At 40.9% G+C, this 17,380-nt stretch overlaps 1 protein-coding gene across 1 annotated transcript in view; it reads right to left on the bottom strand.

Moving 5' to 3' along the window:
• The window catches only part of LRP1 (LDL receptor protein 1), a 1,167,923-nt gene that overhangs the window by 48,236 nt on the left and 1,102,307 nt on the right, over positions 1–17,380 (bottom strand). Inside the window, exons 75-76 of the mRNA XM_071663699.1 lie at positions 14,788–15,045; positions 4,430–4,575 (exon numbers count right to left, since the gene is read on the bottom strand). Coding sequence (XP_071519800.1) covers positions 4,430–4,575; positions 14,788–15,045 — 404 coding nt within the window. The remainder of the gene's footprint in view (positions 1–4,429; positions 4,576–14,787; positions 15,046–17,380) is intronic.

Raw genomic sequence — 17,380 nt, 5'->3', positions numbered from 1 at the left:
TGCAGGAGGGTGAAAGGAGGGCAAGGAATAGAGTGAATTGGAGCGATGTGGTATACAGGGGTTGACGTGCTGTCAGTGGATTGAATCAAGGCATGTGAAGCGTCTGGGGTAAACCATGGAAAGCTGTGTAGGTATGTATATTTGCGTGTGTGGACATATGTACATGTGTATGGGGGGGGTTGGGCCATTTCTTTCGTCTGTTTCCTTGCGCTACCTCGCAAACGCGGGAGACAGCGACAAAGTATAAAAAAAAAAAAAAAAAAAAAAAAAAAAAAAAAAAAATATATATATATTTTTTTTTTGCTTTGTCGCTGTCTCCCGCGTTTGCGAGGTAGCGCAAGGAAACAGACGAAAGAAATGGCCCAACCCACCCCCATACACATGTATATACATACGTCCACACACGCAAATATACATACCTCCACAGCTTTCCATGGTTTACCCCAGACGCTTCACATGTCTTGATTCAATCCACTGACAGCACGTCAACCCCGGTATACCACATCGCTCCAATTCACTCTATTCCTTGCCCTCCTTTCACCCTCCTGCATGTTCAGGCCCCGATCACACAAAATCTTTTTCACTCCATCTTTCCACCTCCAATTTGGTCTCCCACTTCTCGTTCCCTCCACCTCCGACACATATATTCTCTCGGTCAATCTTTCCTCACTCATTCTCTCCATGTGCCCAAACCATTTCAAAACACCCTCTTCTGCTCTGGGGAGAGGGGAGAAAAATACTTCCCATGCATTCCTCACATGTCATAGAAGGCGACTAAAGGGGACGGGAGCAGGGTGCTAGAAACCCTCCCCTCCTTGTATCTTAACTTTCTAAAAGAGGAAACAGAAGAAGGAGTCACGCGGGGAGTGCTCATCCTCCTCGAAGTTTCAGATTGGGGTGTCTAAATGTGTGTGGATGTAACCTAGATGAGAAAAAAGGAGAGATAGGTAGTATGTTTGAGGAAAGGAACCTGGATGTTTTGGCTCTGAGAGAAACAAAGCTCAAGGGTAAAGGGAAAGAGTGGTTTGGGAATGTTTTGGGAGTAAAGTCAGGGGTTAGTGAGAGGACAAGAACAAGGGAAGGAGTAGCACTACTCCTGAAACAGGAGTATGTACAAGTACAGAACAAAGGATGTAAGGGGAGTGTGGGAAGAAAGGGATGTATTTAGGGAAGACGTGATGGCTTGCGCAAAAGATGCTTGTGGCATGAGAAGCGTGGGAGGTGGGCAGATTAGAAAGGGTAGTGAGTGGTGGGATGAAGAAGTAAGATTATCAGAGAAAGAGACGAAAGAGGCATTTGGACGATTTTTGACGGGAAATAATGCAAATGATTGGGAGATGTATAAAAGAAAGAGGCAGGAGGTCAAGAGAAAGGTGCAAAAGGCAAAAAAGAGGGCAAACAAGAGTTGGGATGAGTGAGTATCATTAAATTTTAGGGAGAATAAAAAGACGTTTTGGAAGGAGGTAAATAAAGTGTGTAAGACAAGGGAACAAATGGGAACTTCAGTGAAAGGGGGTAATGGGGAGGTGATAACAAGTAGTGGTGATGTGAGAAGGAGATGGGGTGAGTACTTTGAAGGTTTGTTGAACGTGTTTGATGATAGAGTGGCAGATATAGGGTGTTTTGGTCAAGGTGGTGTGCAAAGTGAGAGGATTAGGGAGAATGATTTGGTATACAGAGAAGAGGTAGTAAAAGTTTTGCGGAAGATGAAAGCCGGCAAGGCAGCGGGTTTGGATGGATTTGCAGTGGAATTCATTACAAAAGGGGTGACTGTATTGTTGACTGGTTGGTAAGGATATTCAGTGTATGTATGATTCATGGTGAGATGCCTGAGGATTGGTGGAATGCTTGCATAGTGCCATTGTACAAAGGCAAAGGGGATAAAAGTGAGTGCTCAAATTACAGAGGTATAAGTTTGTTGAGTATTCCTGGGAAATTATATGGGAGGGTATTGATTGAGAGAGTGAAGGCATGTACAGAGCATCAGACTAGGGAAGAGCAGTGTGGTTTCAGAAGTGGTAGATGATGTGTGGATCAGGTGTTTGCTTTGAAGAATGTATGTGAGAAATACTTAGAAAAGCAAATGGATTTGTATGTAGCATTTATGGATCTGGAGAAGGCATATGATAGGGTTAATAGAGATGCTCTGTGGAAGGTATTAAGAATATATGGTGTGGGAGGCAAGTTGTTAGAAGCAGTGAAAAGTTTTTATCGAGGATGTAAGGTATGTGTACGAGTAGGAAGAGAGGAAAGTGATTGGTTCTCAGTGAATGTTGGTTTGCAGCAGGGGTGTGTGATGTCTCCATGGTTGTTTAATTTGTTTATGGATGGGGTTGTTAGGAAGGTGAATGCAAGAGTTTTGGAAAGAGGGGCAAGTATGCAGTCTGTTGGGGATGAGAGAGCTTGGGAAGTGAGTCAGTTGTTGTTCGCTGATGATACAGCGCTGGTGGCTGATTCGTGTGAGAAACTGCAGATGCTGGTGACTGAGTTTGGTAAACTGTGAGAAAGAAGAAATCTGAGAGTAAATGTGAATAAGAGCAAGGTTATTAGTTACAGTTGGGTTCAGGGTCAAGTCAAATGGGAGGTAAGTTTGAATGGAAAAAACTGGAGGAAGTGAAGTGTTTTAGATATCTGGGAGTGGATTTGGCAGCGGATGGGACCATGGAAGCGGAAGTGAATCATAGGGTGGGGGAGGGGGCGAAAGTTCTGGGAGCATAGAAGGATGTGTGGAAGTCGTGAACATTATCTCGGAAAGCAAAAATGGGTATGTTTGAAGGAATAGTGGTTCCAACAACGTTATATGGTTGCGAGGCATGGGCTATAGATAGAGTTGTGCGAAGGAGGGTGGATGTGCTGGAAATGAGATGTTTGAGGAAAATATGTGGTGTGAGGTGGTTTGATCGAGTAAGTAATACTAGGGTAAGAGAGATGTGTGGAAATAAAAAGGGCATGGTTGAGATAGCAGAAGAGGGTATTTTAAAATGGTTTGGTCACATGGAGAGAATGAGTGAGGAAAGATCGACCAAGAGGATATATGTGTCAGAGGTGGAGGGAATGAGAAGCGGGAGATCAAATTGGAGATGGAAAGATGGAGTGAAAAAGATTTTGAGTGATCGGGACCTAACATGCAGGAGAGTGAAAGGCGTGCAAGGAATAGAGTGAACTGGAAGTATGTGGTATACCAGGGTTGATGTGCTGTCAATGGATTGAACCAAGGCAGGTGAGGCATCTGGGGTAAACCATGGAAAGTTTTTTGGGGCCTGGATGTGGAAAGGGAGCTGTGGTTTTGGTGCATTATACATGACAGCTAGAGACTGAGTGTGAACGAATGTGGCCTTTGTTGTCTTTTCCTAGCACTACCTCGTGCACATGTGGGGGGAGGGGGTTGTTATTTCATGTGTGGTGGGGTGGCAGTGGGAATGAATAAAGGCAGACAGTATGAATTATGTACATGTGTATATAAGTATATGTCTGTGTGTGTATATATATATGTGTACGTTGAGATGTACAGGTATGTATATTTGCGTGTGTGAATGTGTAGGTATATATATGTGTATGTGGGTGGGTTGGGCCATTCTTTCGTCTGCTTTCTTGCGCTACCTAGCTAACCCTGGAGACAGCAACAAAGTAAAATAATAATATAATAATAATATCTATCTATCTATATCTCTGCTGCCCATTCCACTTGGGAACTCCCTCAAGGAGGTAGCCATGACAAAAGATCCTCCATAACTGCTGAACTTCTATGTGGCTTCTTAGCCTTTAGTGCCAGTGGCAGAGGGCAACTCTAGTGCAATGTTTCAGAGGCTCCTACCAACTACTTCTGCCTAATGTGTCTACCTAATATTCAAGCCTAATGCTCTAAACTACTACTTAGCCCCAGATAATGCTCCTACCATTTCACCAAAAGACAGGGCTAGCACAAAGTGCTCACCACAGGAAAATCTAGAGTTATGAAGACTGAGTTGTGTGAGTTATGTGTTGGTAAGTGTTGTGTAAAAAGGAGAAATTGTATGTGTGGACAGAATGCCAGCATTCCAAGTATAGAAGAGGCAGAAAGAAAAAACAGCTACCTGGGTCAAGGTAATGCAACTTGACAACCAATGAAATGCTGGCTCACTAGGCATTCATCACTAACCTTTCCAACATCCAGGCAGGTTGTACTGGTAATACACCTACCTGGTCAGTGGCTGCCTACCAACTACTACCTAGTGCCTACTGTATATGCGTAGGAAAATTTTAATCAGTCAAACGTTATATTTAGATAACCTTCCCACTGTGTATTTATCAACTTGAAACTACTTTTTTATATTATTGTTGAAGATGACACTGTTGTTACATGTGAAAAATATTCATATCAGTCTGAAAAGTTAAGTACACATTTCCATGGTTCAAGCATATTAAAAACCTTTAACTCAAATAAACTCACATGCATGTAGGTGGGAGAGAAGGATCAGCATTGGGTTTACAAGTGCCACCATTAAAGCATGAACTCTCCTCACAGATTGTTTGCAGTCCACAATTCATGCCTGTCCAGCCATGAGTGCAGACACATACTGGTGAACCATATCTAACCTGAAATATATGGAATAATATGTACACATCTATACTTATAGAAAAAATGATTTACAACCATGAATTCTAACCAATCATGCGACATTCTTCTGAACTCTTGAGTTCCTGAACTCCCGATCAAATATTACTTGCCTAATTCAATCTTCATTCTAGTTTTATGATGCAAATGCACCAGAACAAAGTACCTAAGAGCCTATAAGAATACTCTGGATGAATCACATTAACAGAAGGGCAGAGAAAGCATCAGGAAGTGTGAAGAATAAGGGTTTTGATGAAAGAAGAAACATCACAAAGCTGAAAAGAGAGAAAGCAAAGGAAACTTGGACTCTTAGCCTTCAATCAGTAGCATATGTATTTGTAAAAATTAATGTGAATATCAAATAAAAAAAGGGACATACAAAGTATGCACATGTGACTAGGACAGATGGGTAGTGAGCATTACTGGATTACATATTAAATGACAGACATGTAAAAGGGACGTTTGGATGTAAATGTGCTGAGAGGGGCAGCAGGAGGTATGTCTGAGGGTAAAGATTTGTAGACGTTTTTCAAAAAGAGGAGACAGTGTCAGTGAGAACAGAGTGGTGAGAGTAAGTAAGCTTGGAGAAGTAATTTGTGTGAAAAAATATCAGAAACCGAGTGTAGATTGGCAAAAGGTGAAGGAATATGAAACAAGGGCACTAGGTGAGGAAAGGGAGGTATTTAGGGAAGTAGTGCTGGCTTGTACAAGAGATGCCTGTGGCATGCAAAAGGTGGGAGGTGGGCAGATTAGAAAGGCTACTTAGTTATGGAATGAAGAAGTAAAGTTGCAAGTGGAAGAAAAATATGAGGGATTTGGGCATAACTTACAGGAAAGGAATGCAAATGATTGGGGGGTGTATAAGAGAATGCAGTAGGTCAAGAGGAAAATGCAAAAGTTGAAAAGAGGACAAATGAGAGTTGGGGTAAGCAAGCATAAGTAAACATGTTAAGAGGAGATGGAGTAAATATTTTGTTAGGAAGAGTTGGAGTGAATATTTTGAAGGACAACTGAATTTGTTTGATGATGAAGTAGCAGATTTGGGGCGTTTGGGTCTAAATGGCATGTGAAGTGAGAGTCATAGAGAGTGGTTCATTGAAGAAGGAAGTAAAGAAACCCTTGAGTAAGATGAAATGTGGCAAGTTTGGCTGTAGTGAATGAATGGTAATGCAGTTGAATTCATTAAGAATGGGGTTGACTGTGTTGTTGATTGATTAGGAAGGATTTTCAATGTTTGTAAAAAATCATGGTAATGTGCCTGAGGATTGGCAGAATGCATGTATAGTGCCACTGTATAAAAGCAATGGGGATAAAGGCATGTATAGTGCCACTGTATAAAAGCAATGGGGATAAAGGCAAGTGTTCAAACAACAGAGGTAAAAGTTTGTTCAGTATACCCGGTAAGTTGTATGAGAGGGTACTGATTGAGATGATGAAGACATATAAATAACATCAAATTGGAGAGGAGTAATGTAGTTTCAGAAGTATTAGAAAATGCGTGAATCAGGCATTTGCTTCAAGGAATGTGTGAAAGAAATACTCTGAGAAACAGATGGATCTGTTTGTGGCATTTATGAATCTAAAGAAAGCATATGATAGGGTTGATAGAAATGTCTTTTGGAAGGTCCAGAGAACATACGATGTGGGAGAAAAGTTGCAAGAATCAGTGAGAAGTTTTGATCAAGATTTAAGGCGTGTATATGAGTAGGAAGCAAGAAGAGTAACTGGTTCCAAGTGAAGGCTAGTATGTGGCAGGATTGTGTGATGTCACCATGGTCATTTAATTTGTTTATGGATGGGGTGGTGAGGGAGGTAAATGTGAATGTCTTAGAGAGAGGTGCAAGAATGCAGTCTGTAGGGATGACAGTGCCTAAGGAGTTAGTCAGATGTTCACTGATAATACAGTGCTGGTGGCAGATTTGAGTGAGAAACTGCAGAAGCTGGTGACTTAGTCTGGAAGTGTGTGAGAAAAAAGAAAGTTGAGAGTAAATGTGAATCAAAGCAAAGTTATTAGGTTTAGCATGGTTGAGGGACAAGCTAGTTGGGAGGTAAGTTTGAATGGAGAAAAATAGGAGGAAGTGAAGTATTTCAGATATCTGGGAGTAGATTTGGGAGGGAATGGAACAATGGAAGTATAAGTGATTCACAGGGTGGGCTAGAGGCAAAAGTTCTGGGAGCACTGATGAATGCGTGTAAAGAAAGAATTCATCTCAGAGAGCAAAAATGGTTATGTTTGAAGGAACAGTAGTTCCACCTATACTATATGGTTGCAAAGCATGGGTAATAGATAGGGTTGTGCAGAGGAGGGTGGAGGTGTTGAAAATCAAATGTATGAGGACAATATGTCGTGAGAGGTGGTTTATTAGCATAAATAAGAAAGGGTAAGAGAAAAAGTGGTAATAATATGGTGTGGTTGAGAGAGTAGAGGAAGGAGTGTTGAAATAGTTGGGACATATAGAGAGAATGAGTGAGGAAAGGCTAACAAAGAGGATATACAGTAAACTCCCAATACAAAAGATTTCAAATTTCATATTGAGAGAATGAGTGAGGAAAGGCTAACAAAGAGGATATACAGTAAACTCCCAATATAACAGATTTCAAATTTCATGGACAAATAATAAAACAACGAATTGATTAATAAGAAAATTAATAATAGAATTAAAAAATCTCAAACGCCGCACCATGCGCATTTCATATCATACTTCTTTTTGGTAGCATGGGGTAGACTTGCTTTGTTTTGGTCTCAGTCTACATCAAGCTATTGTGTGGTCAGGTTGCATAAAGAGTGTTTCCGTTTCAGAATTGTGACGTTATCAAATAATTTTGCAATCCTTACAATCAAAATGACATCAATTGATTGTAAAGAGGTGCAATGAAAGCAGGTAGTTCATCCTCACTTTATTATAAAGAGGTATCCTTTAACAGGGAAGGGAAGGGGTGGTATTACCTCTATCTCAGTCTAATTCCTACCTCCAACCACCCGGCGAGCGTTCCCATCTGCTGGATGTCTGCTGCCCAACTATCATACCATACACTTAACCCTAGGCTGCACCCTCCTCACAAGATTTTGTAAACTAAATGTGACATTTTGTTACAGCAAAAACAAGAAAATACAAAAAAAGAGAATAAAGTCAAAAAATGCACTTGCTTAACATGCGAGTGAGCTGTGCAAAAATGACAAATTAGTGTGTTTACTCTTCACAGGAGCCACCACAATCATAATCTTGCAAGTCTGCAGGGTGGTGTCTCACACAGAGAGGGCGCTGCTGCCTGAGGCTGGGTGTCGCCACGACTGGGGGTGAAGCCATTGCTGGTGGGCATTCCCATTCATCTATGGGTGTTGTGAGGATCAGCGAAACCCAGGGACATAAGTGACATCAGTTTTGCAGACAGGCAGCTACTGCCATCCAGCTTCACTAAGTATTGTCTATGCAGCCTCACATCCACTACCATGCCTGACATGTCCCATATCTTCCAAGTGATATTCTGCATGCAGATAGGCGAGCTCATGTACAGTCAGGGCAGTGTAGCAGCATTACCTGTTGGGCTGCCCTGCACATGAGCCTGGCTCTTTGCTATGTCCCACTCCCTGTTTAGCAGAGCAGTTCTCCATCGCTGGTTTATCAGATGATGTTGCTGGAGTGCCAGAACACCTCTTGCAACTGTCTTCCTGCAGCTAGCTGTGTGAGTGGCTTATCTCCCTCTCCTAGGGGGTGTTGAGATACTGGAGCTTACCCTGAGTCAATTTGCTTTTCTGCTGGATACCTCCAACATCCATGTTGCCCCTCAACATCCATTTGGCTGCCTTCACCACTGCCTCAGTGTGTCCATTGGACTTGGGGAAGTGGGCCATGATTCTCCATTTCTTGTAAAAGCTTCCGTCTCCTCACTGTTCAGAGTGGTTCCCCATCCAAGGCGATTTCCTAGGATGTACCCCATCTCCTGAAGAAGGGGAGCAGCCTTGCAATAACTTGAGATTTTCCCGCAAAGGTTCAAATCCTACTCAATGCACCATGTAAGAGGTGCAATGAATGAAGGCAGTCTGTCCTCACTTTATCATAAAGAAGTATCCTTTCACCTGATAAGGTGGATTGTCTCCATGAAACATGGTTTACCCCCGACGCTTCACATGCCCTGGTTCAATCCATTGACAGCAGGTCGACCCCAGTATACCACATCGTTCCAATTCACTCTATTCCTTGCACGCCTTTCACTCTCCTGCATGTTCAAGCCCCGATCACTCAAAATCTTTTTCACTCCAACTTTCCACCTCCAATTTGGTCTCCCATTTCTCCTCGTTCCCTCCACCTCTGACACATATATCCTCTTGGTCAATCTTTCCTCACTCATTCTCTCCATGTGACCACCATTTCAAAACACCCTTCTGCTCTCTCAACTACACTCTATTTATTACCACACAACTTAATCAAACCACCTCACACCACATATTGTCCTCAAACATCTCATTTCCAGCACATCCACCCTCCTCCGCACAGCTCTATCTATAGCCCATGCCTCACAACCATATAGCATTGCTGGACCCACTATTCCTTCAGACATACCCATTTTTGCATTCCGAGATAATGTTCTCAACCTCGACACATTCTTCAACGCTCCCAGAACTTTCGCCCCCTCCCCCACCCTATGATTCACTTCTGCTTCCATGGTTCCATCCGCTGCCAAATCCACTCCCAGATATCTAAAACACTTCACTTCCTCCAGTTTTTCTCCATTCAACCTTACCTCTCAATTGATTTGTCCCTCAACCCTACTGTACCTAATAACTTTGCTCTTATTCACTTTTACTCTCAACTTTCTTCTTTCACACACTTTACCAAACTCAGTCACCAGCTTCTGCAGTTTCTCACATGAATCAGCCACCAGCGCTGTGTCATCAGCGAGCAACAACTGACTCACTTCCCAAGCTCTCTCATCCCCAACAGACTGCATACTTGCCCCTTTCCAAAACTCTTGCATTCACCTCCCTAACAACCCCATCCATAAACAAATTAAACAACCATGGAGACATCACACACCCCTGCCACAAACCAACATTCACTGAGAACCAATCGCTTTCCTCTCTTCCTACATGTACACATGCCTTACAACCTCAATAGAAACTTTTCACTGCTTCTAACAACTTGCCTCCCACACCATATATTCTTAATACCTTCCACAGAGCATCTCTATCAACTCTATCATATGCCTTCTCCGGATCCATAAATGCTACATACAAATCCATTTGCTTTTCTATGTATTTCTCACATACATTCTTCAAAGCAAACATCTGATCCACACATCCTCTACCACTTCTGAAACCACACTGCTCTTCCCCAATCTGATGCTCTGTACATGCATTCACCCTCTCAATCAATACCCTCCCATATAATTTCCCAGGAATACTCAACAAACTTATACCTCTGTAATTTGAGCACTCACTTTTATCCCCTTTGCCTTTGTACAATGGCACTATGCAAGCATTCAACCACTCCTCAGGCATCTCACCATGAGTCATACATACATTAAACATTCTTACCAACCAGTCAACAATACAGTCACCCACTTTTTTTTTTAATAAATTCCACTGCAATACCATCCAAACCCGCTGCCTTGCCGGCTTTCATCTTCCGCAAAGCTTTTACTACCTCTTCTCAGTACACCAAATCATTCTCCCTAACCCTCTCACTTTGCACACCACCTTGACCAAAACACCCTATATCTGCCGCTCTATCATCAAACACATTTAACAAACCTTCAAAATACTCACTCCATCTCCTTCTTACATCACCACTACTTGTTACAACCTCCCCTTCCAAAACATCTTTTTATTCTCCCTAAAATTTAATGATACTCTCTCACCCCAACTCTCATTTTTACCCTCTTTTTCACCTCTTGTACCTTTCTCTTGACCTCCTGCCTCCTTCTTTTATACATCTCCCAGTCATTTGCATTATTTCTCTGCAAAAATCGTCTAAATGCTTCTCTCTCCTCTTTCACAAATATAATCTTATTTCTTCATCCCACCACTCACTACCCTTTCTAATCTGCCCACCTCCCACGCTTCTCATGCTACAAACATCTTTTGCATAAGCCATCACTGCTTCCCTAAATGCATCCCATTCCTCCCCCACTCCCCTTTCATCCTTTGTTCTCACCTTTGTCCATTCTGTACTCAGTCTCTCCTGGTACAAATCTTTATATGTAAGATAAAAAGTTACCACTGGCAAGGCTGTGTGATCAACAATGGATGAAAATGAGTATTGTTTAATCAAGGAAATTCTTACTCCAAACAGTCAATCATTTCCCTGCTCATGACAGGAGCACAATCTTGAAGCTGCTGGAATCCCCATAAAGGGGGTCTTGGAGTTATATCATTAATCCTTAAAGGACTAAGCCTGGATATCAGGGATATCCCTAGGGCTAGGAAAAAAAAAGTTAGTGCATATCAATTTACAGAAAATCTCATAAAAACCTAAAAAACAGGAAAAAATCTGGTAAATAAATGATATTCATTGCTGTACCAGCATTTAAATGTGACTTACTGTCCCAGCTTGGCTTTCAATGTGTTTGCTGCCTTTTCTGACTCATACATCTTTGTCACTTCTGTTATGATTTTTTTTTTCTTTTTTGAGGGAGTGGGGAGTAAAACTTGGGGGAGAGAAAGTGGGGCACCCATAAAATTTCGGTGTGCTTGATTTAGAATATGAAAATAGAAAAGAAGCAGATGTTGTTTCCACAACATATACCCATAAGCTTTCTATCCACTGACCTCAATGGACATGAAAATGACACCTTGGTGGCCAAAGGCATTTCTGTTGCCCTGTACTTAAATTTTGTTTCAAAATGACTTAAAACATTTGAATGTTTAAGAATCTATTGAAACTTACATTTACTCATGATGGGAGTCCATTAATAATAAGATCAAATGGAGATTATCACCTTAGAGAAGAAGCAACAGCTCAGGGATGCCAAGCAACAGGTCAGGGATGCCAATTCTTGAAAACATCAGATTTAGCCATTGACAGCATGAGGAGCAATTTTAGTTTTACAGTGAGGTAAATGTGACCATTTGTAAAGCATCAAGTGAGACCCTGTTTCCATTTTTCATATTTTGAAATAGAGACATGACAATACAGAATTATACATAATGCTCATGCACCATTTCTATCATCAAATTTTCACCCCATTCTTGTGTAGTGGTATGAAAACTAATTCCTGAGGGGTAGGGTTGCCCAGTTAAAAGGTTTATTGTTAATCAGAGGACATTCTTGATACAAAATTTATTTGAATTATATATATATGCTGGGGGTTTAAGCCATCAATGTTTCTTGAAAGGAGGCGCTAAGTTAAGAAAGGTGGAGAACCACAAGGCTAAATCATTATCACCATAATCAGTGACTAAAGACTATCACTAATTAGCCACTAATTGATGTGAGGCATACATCTGGGCCATATCTTCACCCACTGTGTTACATGGGCAAATGAAATACTAGGATTATTTCCAAGTCCTAATTATAACAGCTGGGGTCCCAACAGCAGAAGATACTGTGCTAAACGTGTAACTATAACTAGGATTTTTTCCAAGGGCTAAGTGTAGCTGCAAGTAATATAATGCACCTCTACATACCAGTACAGCAAGCCTTCAAATTTACATGAGAGCAAGAAGAGGCAATCCATACAAGTACAGTTAGGTTCTCCATACCATAAAACACACAAGTATGGCAAAGGTCTTTTATAGACTGATTATCCTAAAAACTTATTGCAGTATGCTTACAGTATATCATTCCTTTGATAAACCTTCTAATAAATATACAAAAGAAGAAAAAATGGATGGAAATCCAAGGGATGAAAAAAGCTAGTCTTGTATCAAGCAGTAAGCATTTCAATAGCATATGATCCTGAAGAATTCTCTGACAAGTTAGCAGCCAGGTCAGAGTGGGTTGATGACATCATTTCAGAGGTAGTTTTTCATAAGCTGAGAGTGAACCCAAAATGACCAAGCTGCTGCTACCATCAGTAGCAAGGAAATGATGGACTTCTTTGGAGTGCTTTAATACTGATTGTATTCTGATGATAAAATCTCTCTAAAGGTGACTTTTCAATAGCAATGTAACCACAAGTAAGTAGAGCAAGATAACACCTAGAGATATCCCACAGAATATCCCTCATGCTCATGGGAAAGGCTGCAGAGGGAAATAATCATTCACTAACAAGAATGACAATCAAACATTGAAATTACTGGGAACAAGTGGTACTGTTCTGCTCTAGAAGTATTATCATCTAGGCACTGAAAATTCTGGAAGCCATGTCTCCAATCTAAACCTAAAAATCTTTCCTTATGGGGATAAGAGACTTGAACAATGTGTAAAATAACATCATGATAAAAAAGTACTTGACAAAAAATTAGAGGAAATGGTATAAGCATAATGGGTCCAAACTATCTTATAAACTACATAATAGTGGACTAAAACAGAGCATGTGAAGTGTCTGGAGTAAACTATGGAAAGGTCTGTTAAGCCTGGTTGTGGATAAGGAGCTGTGGTTTCAGTACATTACAGATGACTGCAAGAGAATGGAAGTGAGTGGATGAAGCATTTCTTTGTCTATTCCTGATGCTATCTAACAAATGCAGGAAATAGTGATCAAGTATGAAATAAAAATAATACATTCATTTAAGAATACGTTAAGCAAATATCTACAAAATACATCCACTCAACCATGCTGTGAGGGATACATAGGATTGTGGCAGATGAGTCTCCAAAATCCATATTATTGAGTGGTATGGTAAACAGGTTGGGAATGACTTCCACAGTGAAGTGTGTCAAGTCCTGATTAGTTTACTTAGCTTATAATTCTCTTCATTACCAATGAGAGAGAGAGAGAGGAGAGAGAGAGAGAGAGAGAGAGAGAGAGAGAGAGAGAGAGAGAGAGAGAGAGAGAGAGAGAGAGAGAGAGAGAGAGAGAGAGAGAGAGAGAGAGAGAGAGAGAGAGAGAGAGAGAGAGAGAGAGAGAGAGAGAGAGAGAGAGAGAGAGTAGAGAGAGAGAGAGAGAGAGAGAGAGAGAGAGAGAGAGAGAGAGAGAGAGAGAGAGAGAGAGAGAGAGAGAGAGAGAGAGAGAGAGAGAGAGAGAGAGAGAGAGAGAGAGAGAGAGAGAGAGAGAGAGAGAGAGAGAGAGAGAGAGAGAGAGAGAGAGAGAGAGAGAGAGAGAGAGAGAGAGAGAGAGAGAGAGAGAGAGAGAGAGAGAGAGAGAGAGAGAGAGAGAGAGAGAGAGAGAGAGAGAGAGAGAGAGAGAGAGAGAGAGAGAGAGAGAGAGAGAGAGAGAGAGAGAGAGAGAGAGAGAGAGAGAGAGAGAGAGAGAGAGAGAGAGAGAGAGAGAGAGAGAGAGAGAGAGAGAGAGAGAGAGAGAGAGAGATATCCATATTTCTCCAGCCTGTTCAAGAAGGCAAATAATATAGGCAGGGGTGAATTGCTGCAAATTTTCTCCTGAATTTTCACTTTCTAAAAGTTTTTTCATTTTCCAGAAGGAAAAGAGAAGGGGGCCAAGTGAGGATTTCCCTCAAAGGCTCAGTCTTCTGTTCTTAATGCTACCTTGCTAATGCAGGAAATGGCAAATGGTATGAAAAAAAAAAGGAAAAAAAAAGCAGAACTAGAGGGAAGTACCATGTGAGGATTTTTCTTCAAAGGCTCATTTCCTGGTGATATTTCACAGCAAGGCAAGTTGATAAAAGAAATTGAGTATGGCGTGCTCTACATTTGAACAGCTGAATAAGGAAGACAAGAGCTGTGCCTAAAGCATGAAACAAAACAAAAATTGTCACATACTGAGGATGGGAATGATGACATTATATTGGTGATATAACATATATATTCTACTGTCTTTGAAAAGCCACTGGTTGGAAAGACAGCAACCACTACTAAATAACACCTGAAATCATCATCATAAATTCTAATACTAGAAATGATGTCTACAAATGGCACAGACAGAAGCTAATCATAAACTTTTTCAATGAAAGCAGTCTGAGGAGAGAGAAAGTGAATTTAGGGTTGTATCATATTTCAATAGCTATGTAACAAATACATAAGTTGGGCAGTATGGAAGGTAGGAGTAGGAACTGTATAAAATACTGCACAATATGATGGTAAAAAATCAGAGGAGACTGATATTGAAGAAAAAGAAAAAAGAAAATATGTTACCTGACAAATACCACCATGTAAGCAGTTAAGATCACATGGATTATCTTCTGCTGCAACTGGTTTTTCACATTTTGCACCTTTATATTCCTGGGGACATCTACACATTCTTTTGTCATTCTCTATATAGCATGTTCCACCATTTTCACAATCATTGGAAAGACAAGAGTCAGAACTTGGGAGAGGCTCCATACACTGCTGACCAGTATAACCTTCTTCACAGTCGCAGACAGCTCCATCAGCAGTAATACGACACGTACCCTAATGATAGTAATATGCATACATATTAAAAAAAAAAAAAATCTTACACTGATAATACTGTGTAATAACAGTACCAGAATTTTACCACATTTTCTCAAAATATGAACCATATCTGTATAATTCATAATTTCACTTTCACTATGCCAATATATAGATATCTAAAAATCATTGTATTGAAAATTTAATTCTCGTTAGGCAAATATTTCCAACAATATGATCATTAACTGGTGAAATCTATTTCTTTTTTGTGGAATATTACTCTGCTGTTAGACAACATGCTACAAGTATGTGAAGACATCTGTTATCAAACATATTTTGATTATCTGTAGTATCTACATGTACCCATGTCTGAAACAATGAATACAGATTGAGGATTAGTTTAACTCAGGTCAGCTCATGTCAGTAAGGTCAGGTAGGGTAGGTTATATTTTGTCATGTCAGGTCCAAATCCTATTATGTAACATCACGCTTAAGTTAATGTGATACAGTGTTAGGTTAGGTAAAACAGATATGTTTAGTATGACCCCTTGCTGCGGTTACTACAAAAATTTGTGAACCTGATTACACGAACAAAAAACTGTATACAGCACATCTATTTCCACATATTTACTTAGCTAACAATATCCCCAAATACAAATTTCTTTCCTATGTTGTTCCCCTACTCCATATATCCTTCACACATCCAATAAAGCATTCCACTCGACTCTGTCATATGCTTTCTCCAGACCCATAAATCTTCATACAATTTCCTCCTGAGAAACTGCACATAGGCCATGTCTGGATCCACAGCAAACATGGCTAGCAACATTTCCTTCATGGCGAATATGCCTCCAGTGAGGTGCAGAGGAATGACACTTGCCACATCCATGACTCCTCACAGCTTGCACACAAGTTCCAGCTTTTCAAGCCCCTCCACCAACAGACTGCTTACCACTGCTATTGTACTTGGGGACAAATTGGTTGGGATGTGAGTTTGAATGGAGAAAAATTACAGGAAGTGTTTTAGATATCTGGGTTTGGAGTTGGTAGTGAATGGAACCATGGAAAGGGAAGCAAGTTATAGGGTGAAGGAGAGGGTGAAGGTTCTGGTAGCGACAAAGAATGTGTGGAATGAGAGAATGTTATCTCAGAGGGCAAAAATGGGTACGTTAGAAGGAATAGTAGTTCCAACAACATCATTTGGTTGTGGGGCATGGGCTATAGAAAAGGTTGTATGGAGGAGGGTGGATGTGTTGGAACTGAAATGTTTGAGGACAATATGTGGTGTGAGGTGGTTCGATTGAGTAAGTAATAAAAGGGTAAGAGAGATGTGTGGTAATAAAAAGAGTGTGGTTGAGAGTAGAAAAGGGTGTGTTGAAATGGTTTGGATATAAGGAGAGAATGAGTGAGGAAAGGTTGACAAAGAGGATATATGTGTTATAGGGGGAGGGAACAAGGTGAAGAGGGAGACCAAATTGGAGGTGGAAGGATGGAGTGAAAAAGATTTTGAGCAATCAGGGTCTGAACATGCAGGAGGGTGAGAGGCTTGTAAGGAATAGAGTAAATTGGAATGATATGGTATAATGGGGATGACATGCTGTCACTGGACTGAACCAGGGCATGTGAAACATTTAAAGTAAACCATGGAAAGGTCTGTGGGGCCTGGATGTGGACAGGGAGCTGTGGTTTTGGTGCATCACACATGACAGCTGAGACTGAGTATGAATGAATGTGGCTTTTTTTTGGTCTGTTTTCCTGATGCGAACTCACTGACGAAGGGGGTGGCAATGCGTATCCTGTGGGGTGGAATGGCACCAGAAATGGATGACGGCAAGTGAATATGAATATGTACGTGTATATATGTACATGGATGCGTATGTATATGTATGTATACATGTATATGTTGATATGTATATGTATATGTACGTGTGTGGGCATGTAAGTATATATATGTGTGTATATGAGTGAATGGGTCTTCTTTGTCTGTTTCCTGGTGCTACCTTGCTGAAGTGGGAAATGGAGATCAAGTATAATAGAAGTTGCTAAAAGCATTGAAAAGTTTTTACTAAGATGTAAGGCATGTGTACAAGTAGGAAGAGAGGAGAGTGACTGGTTTCCAGTTAAGGTCTGTCTGTGGCAGGGGTGTGTGATATTCCCATAGTTGTTTAATTTGTTTATGGATGTGGTGGTTAGGGAGGTAAATGCAAGAGTTTTGGACAGAGGGGCAAGTCTGCAGTCTGTTCGGGATGAGAGGGCCTGGGAAGTGAGACAGTTCCTGTTTGCTGATGATACAGCTCTAGTGGCTAATTCATGGGAGAAACTGCAGAAGTTGGTGACTGAGTTTGGAAAAGTGTGT

The sequence above is a fragment of the Panulirus ornatus genome, chromosome 1 (genome assembly GCF_036320965.1).
Source record: "Panulirus ornatus isolate Po-2019 chromosome 1, ASM3632096v1, whole genome shotgun sequence".
In the NCBI taxonomy this organism is placed as follows: Eukaryota; Metazoa; Arthropoda; class Malacostraca; order Decapoda; family Palinuridae; genus Panulirus; species Panulirus ornatus.
Note: the sequence above shows the minus strand (reverse complement) of the source record. Positions and strands in the feature narration are given on the sequence as shown.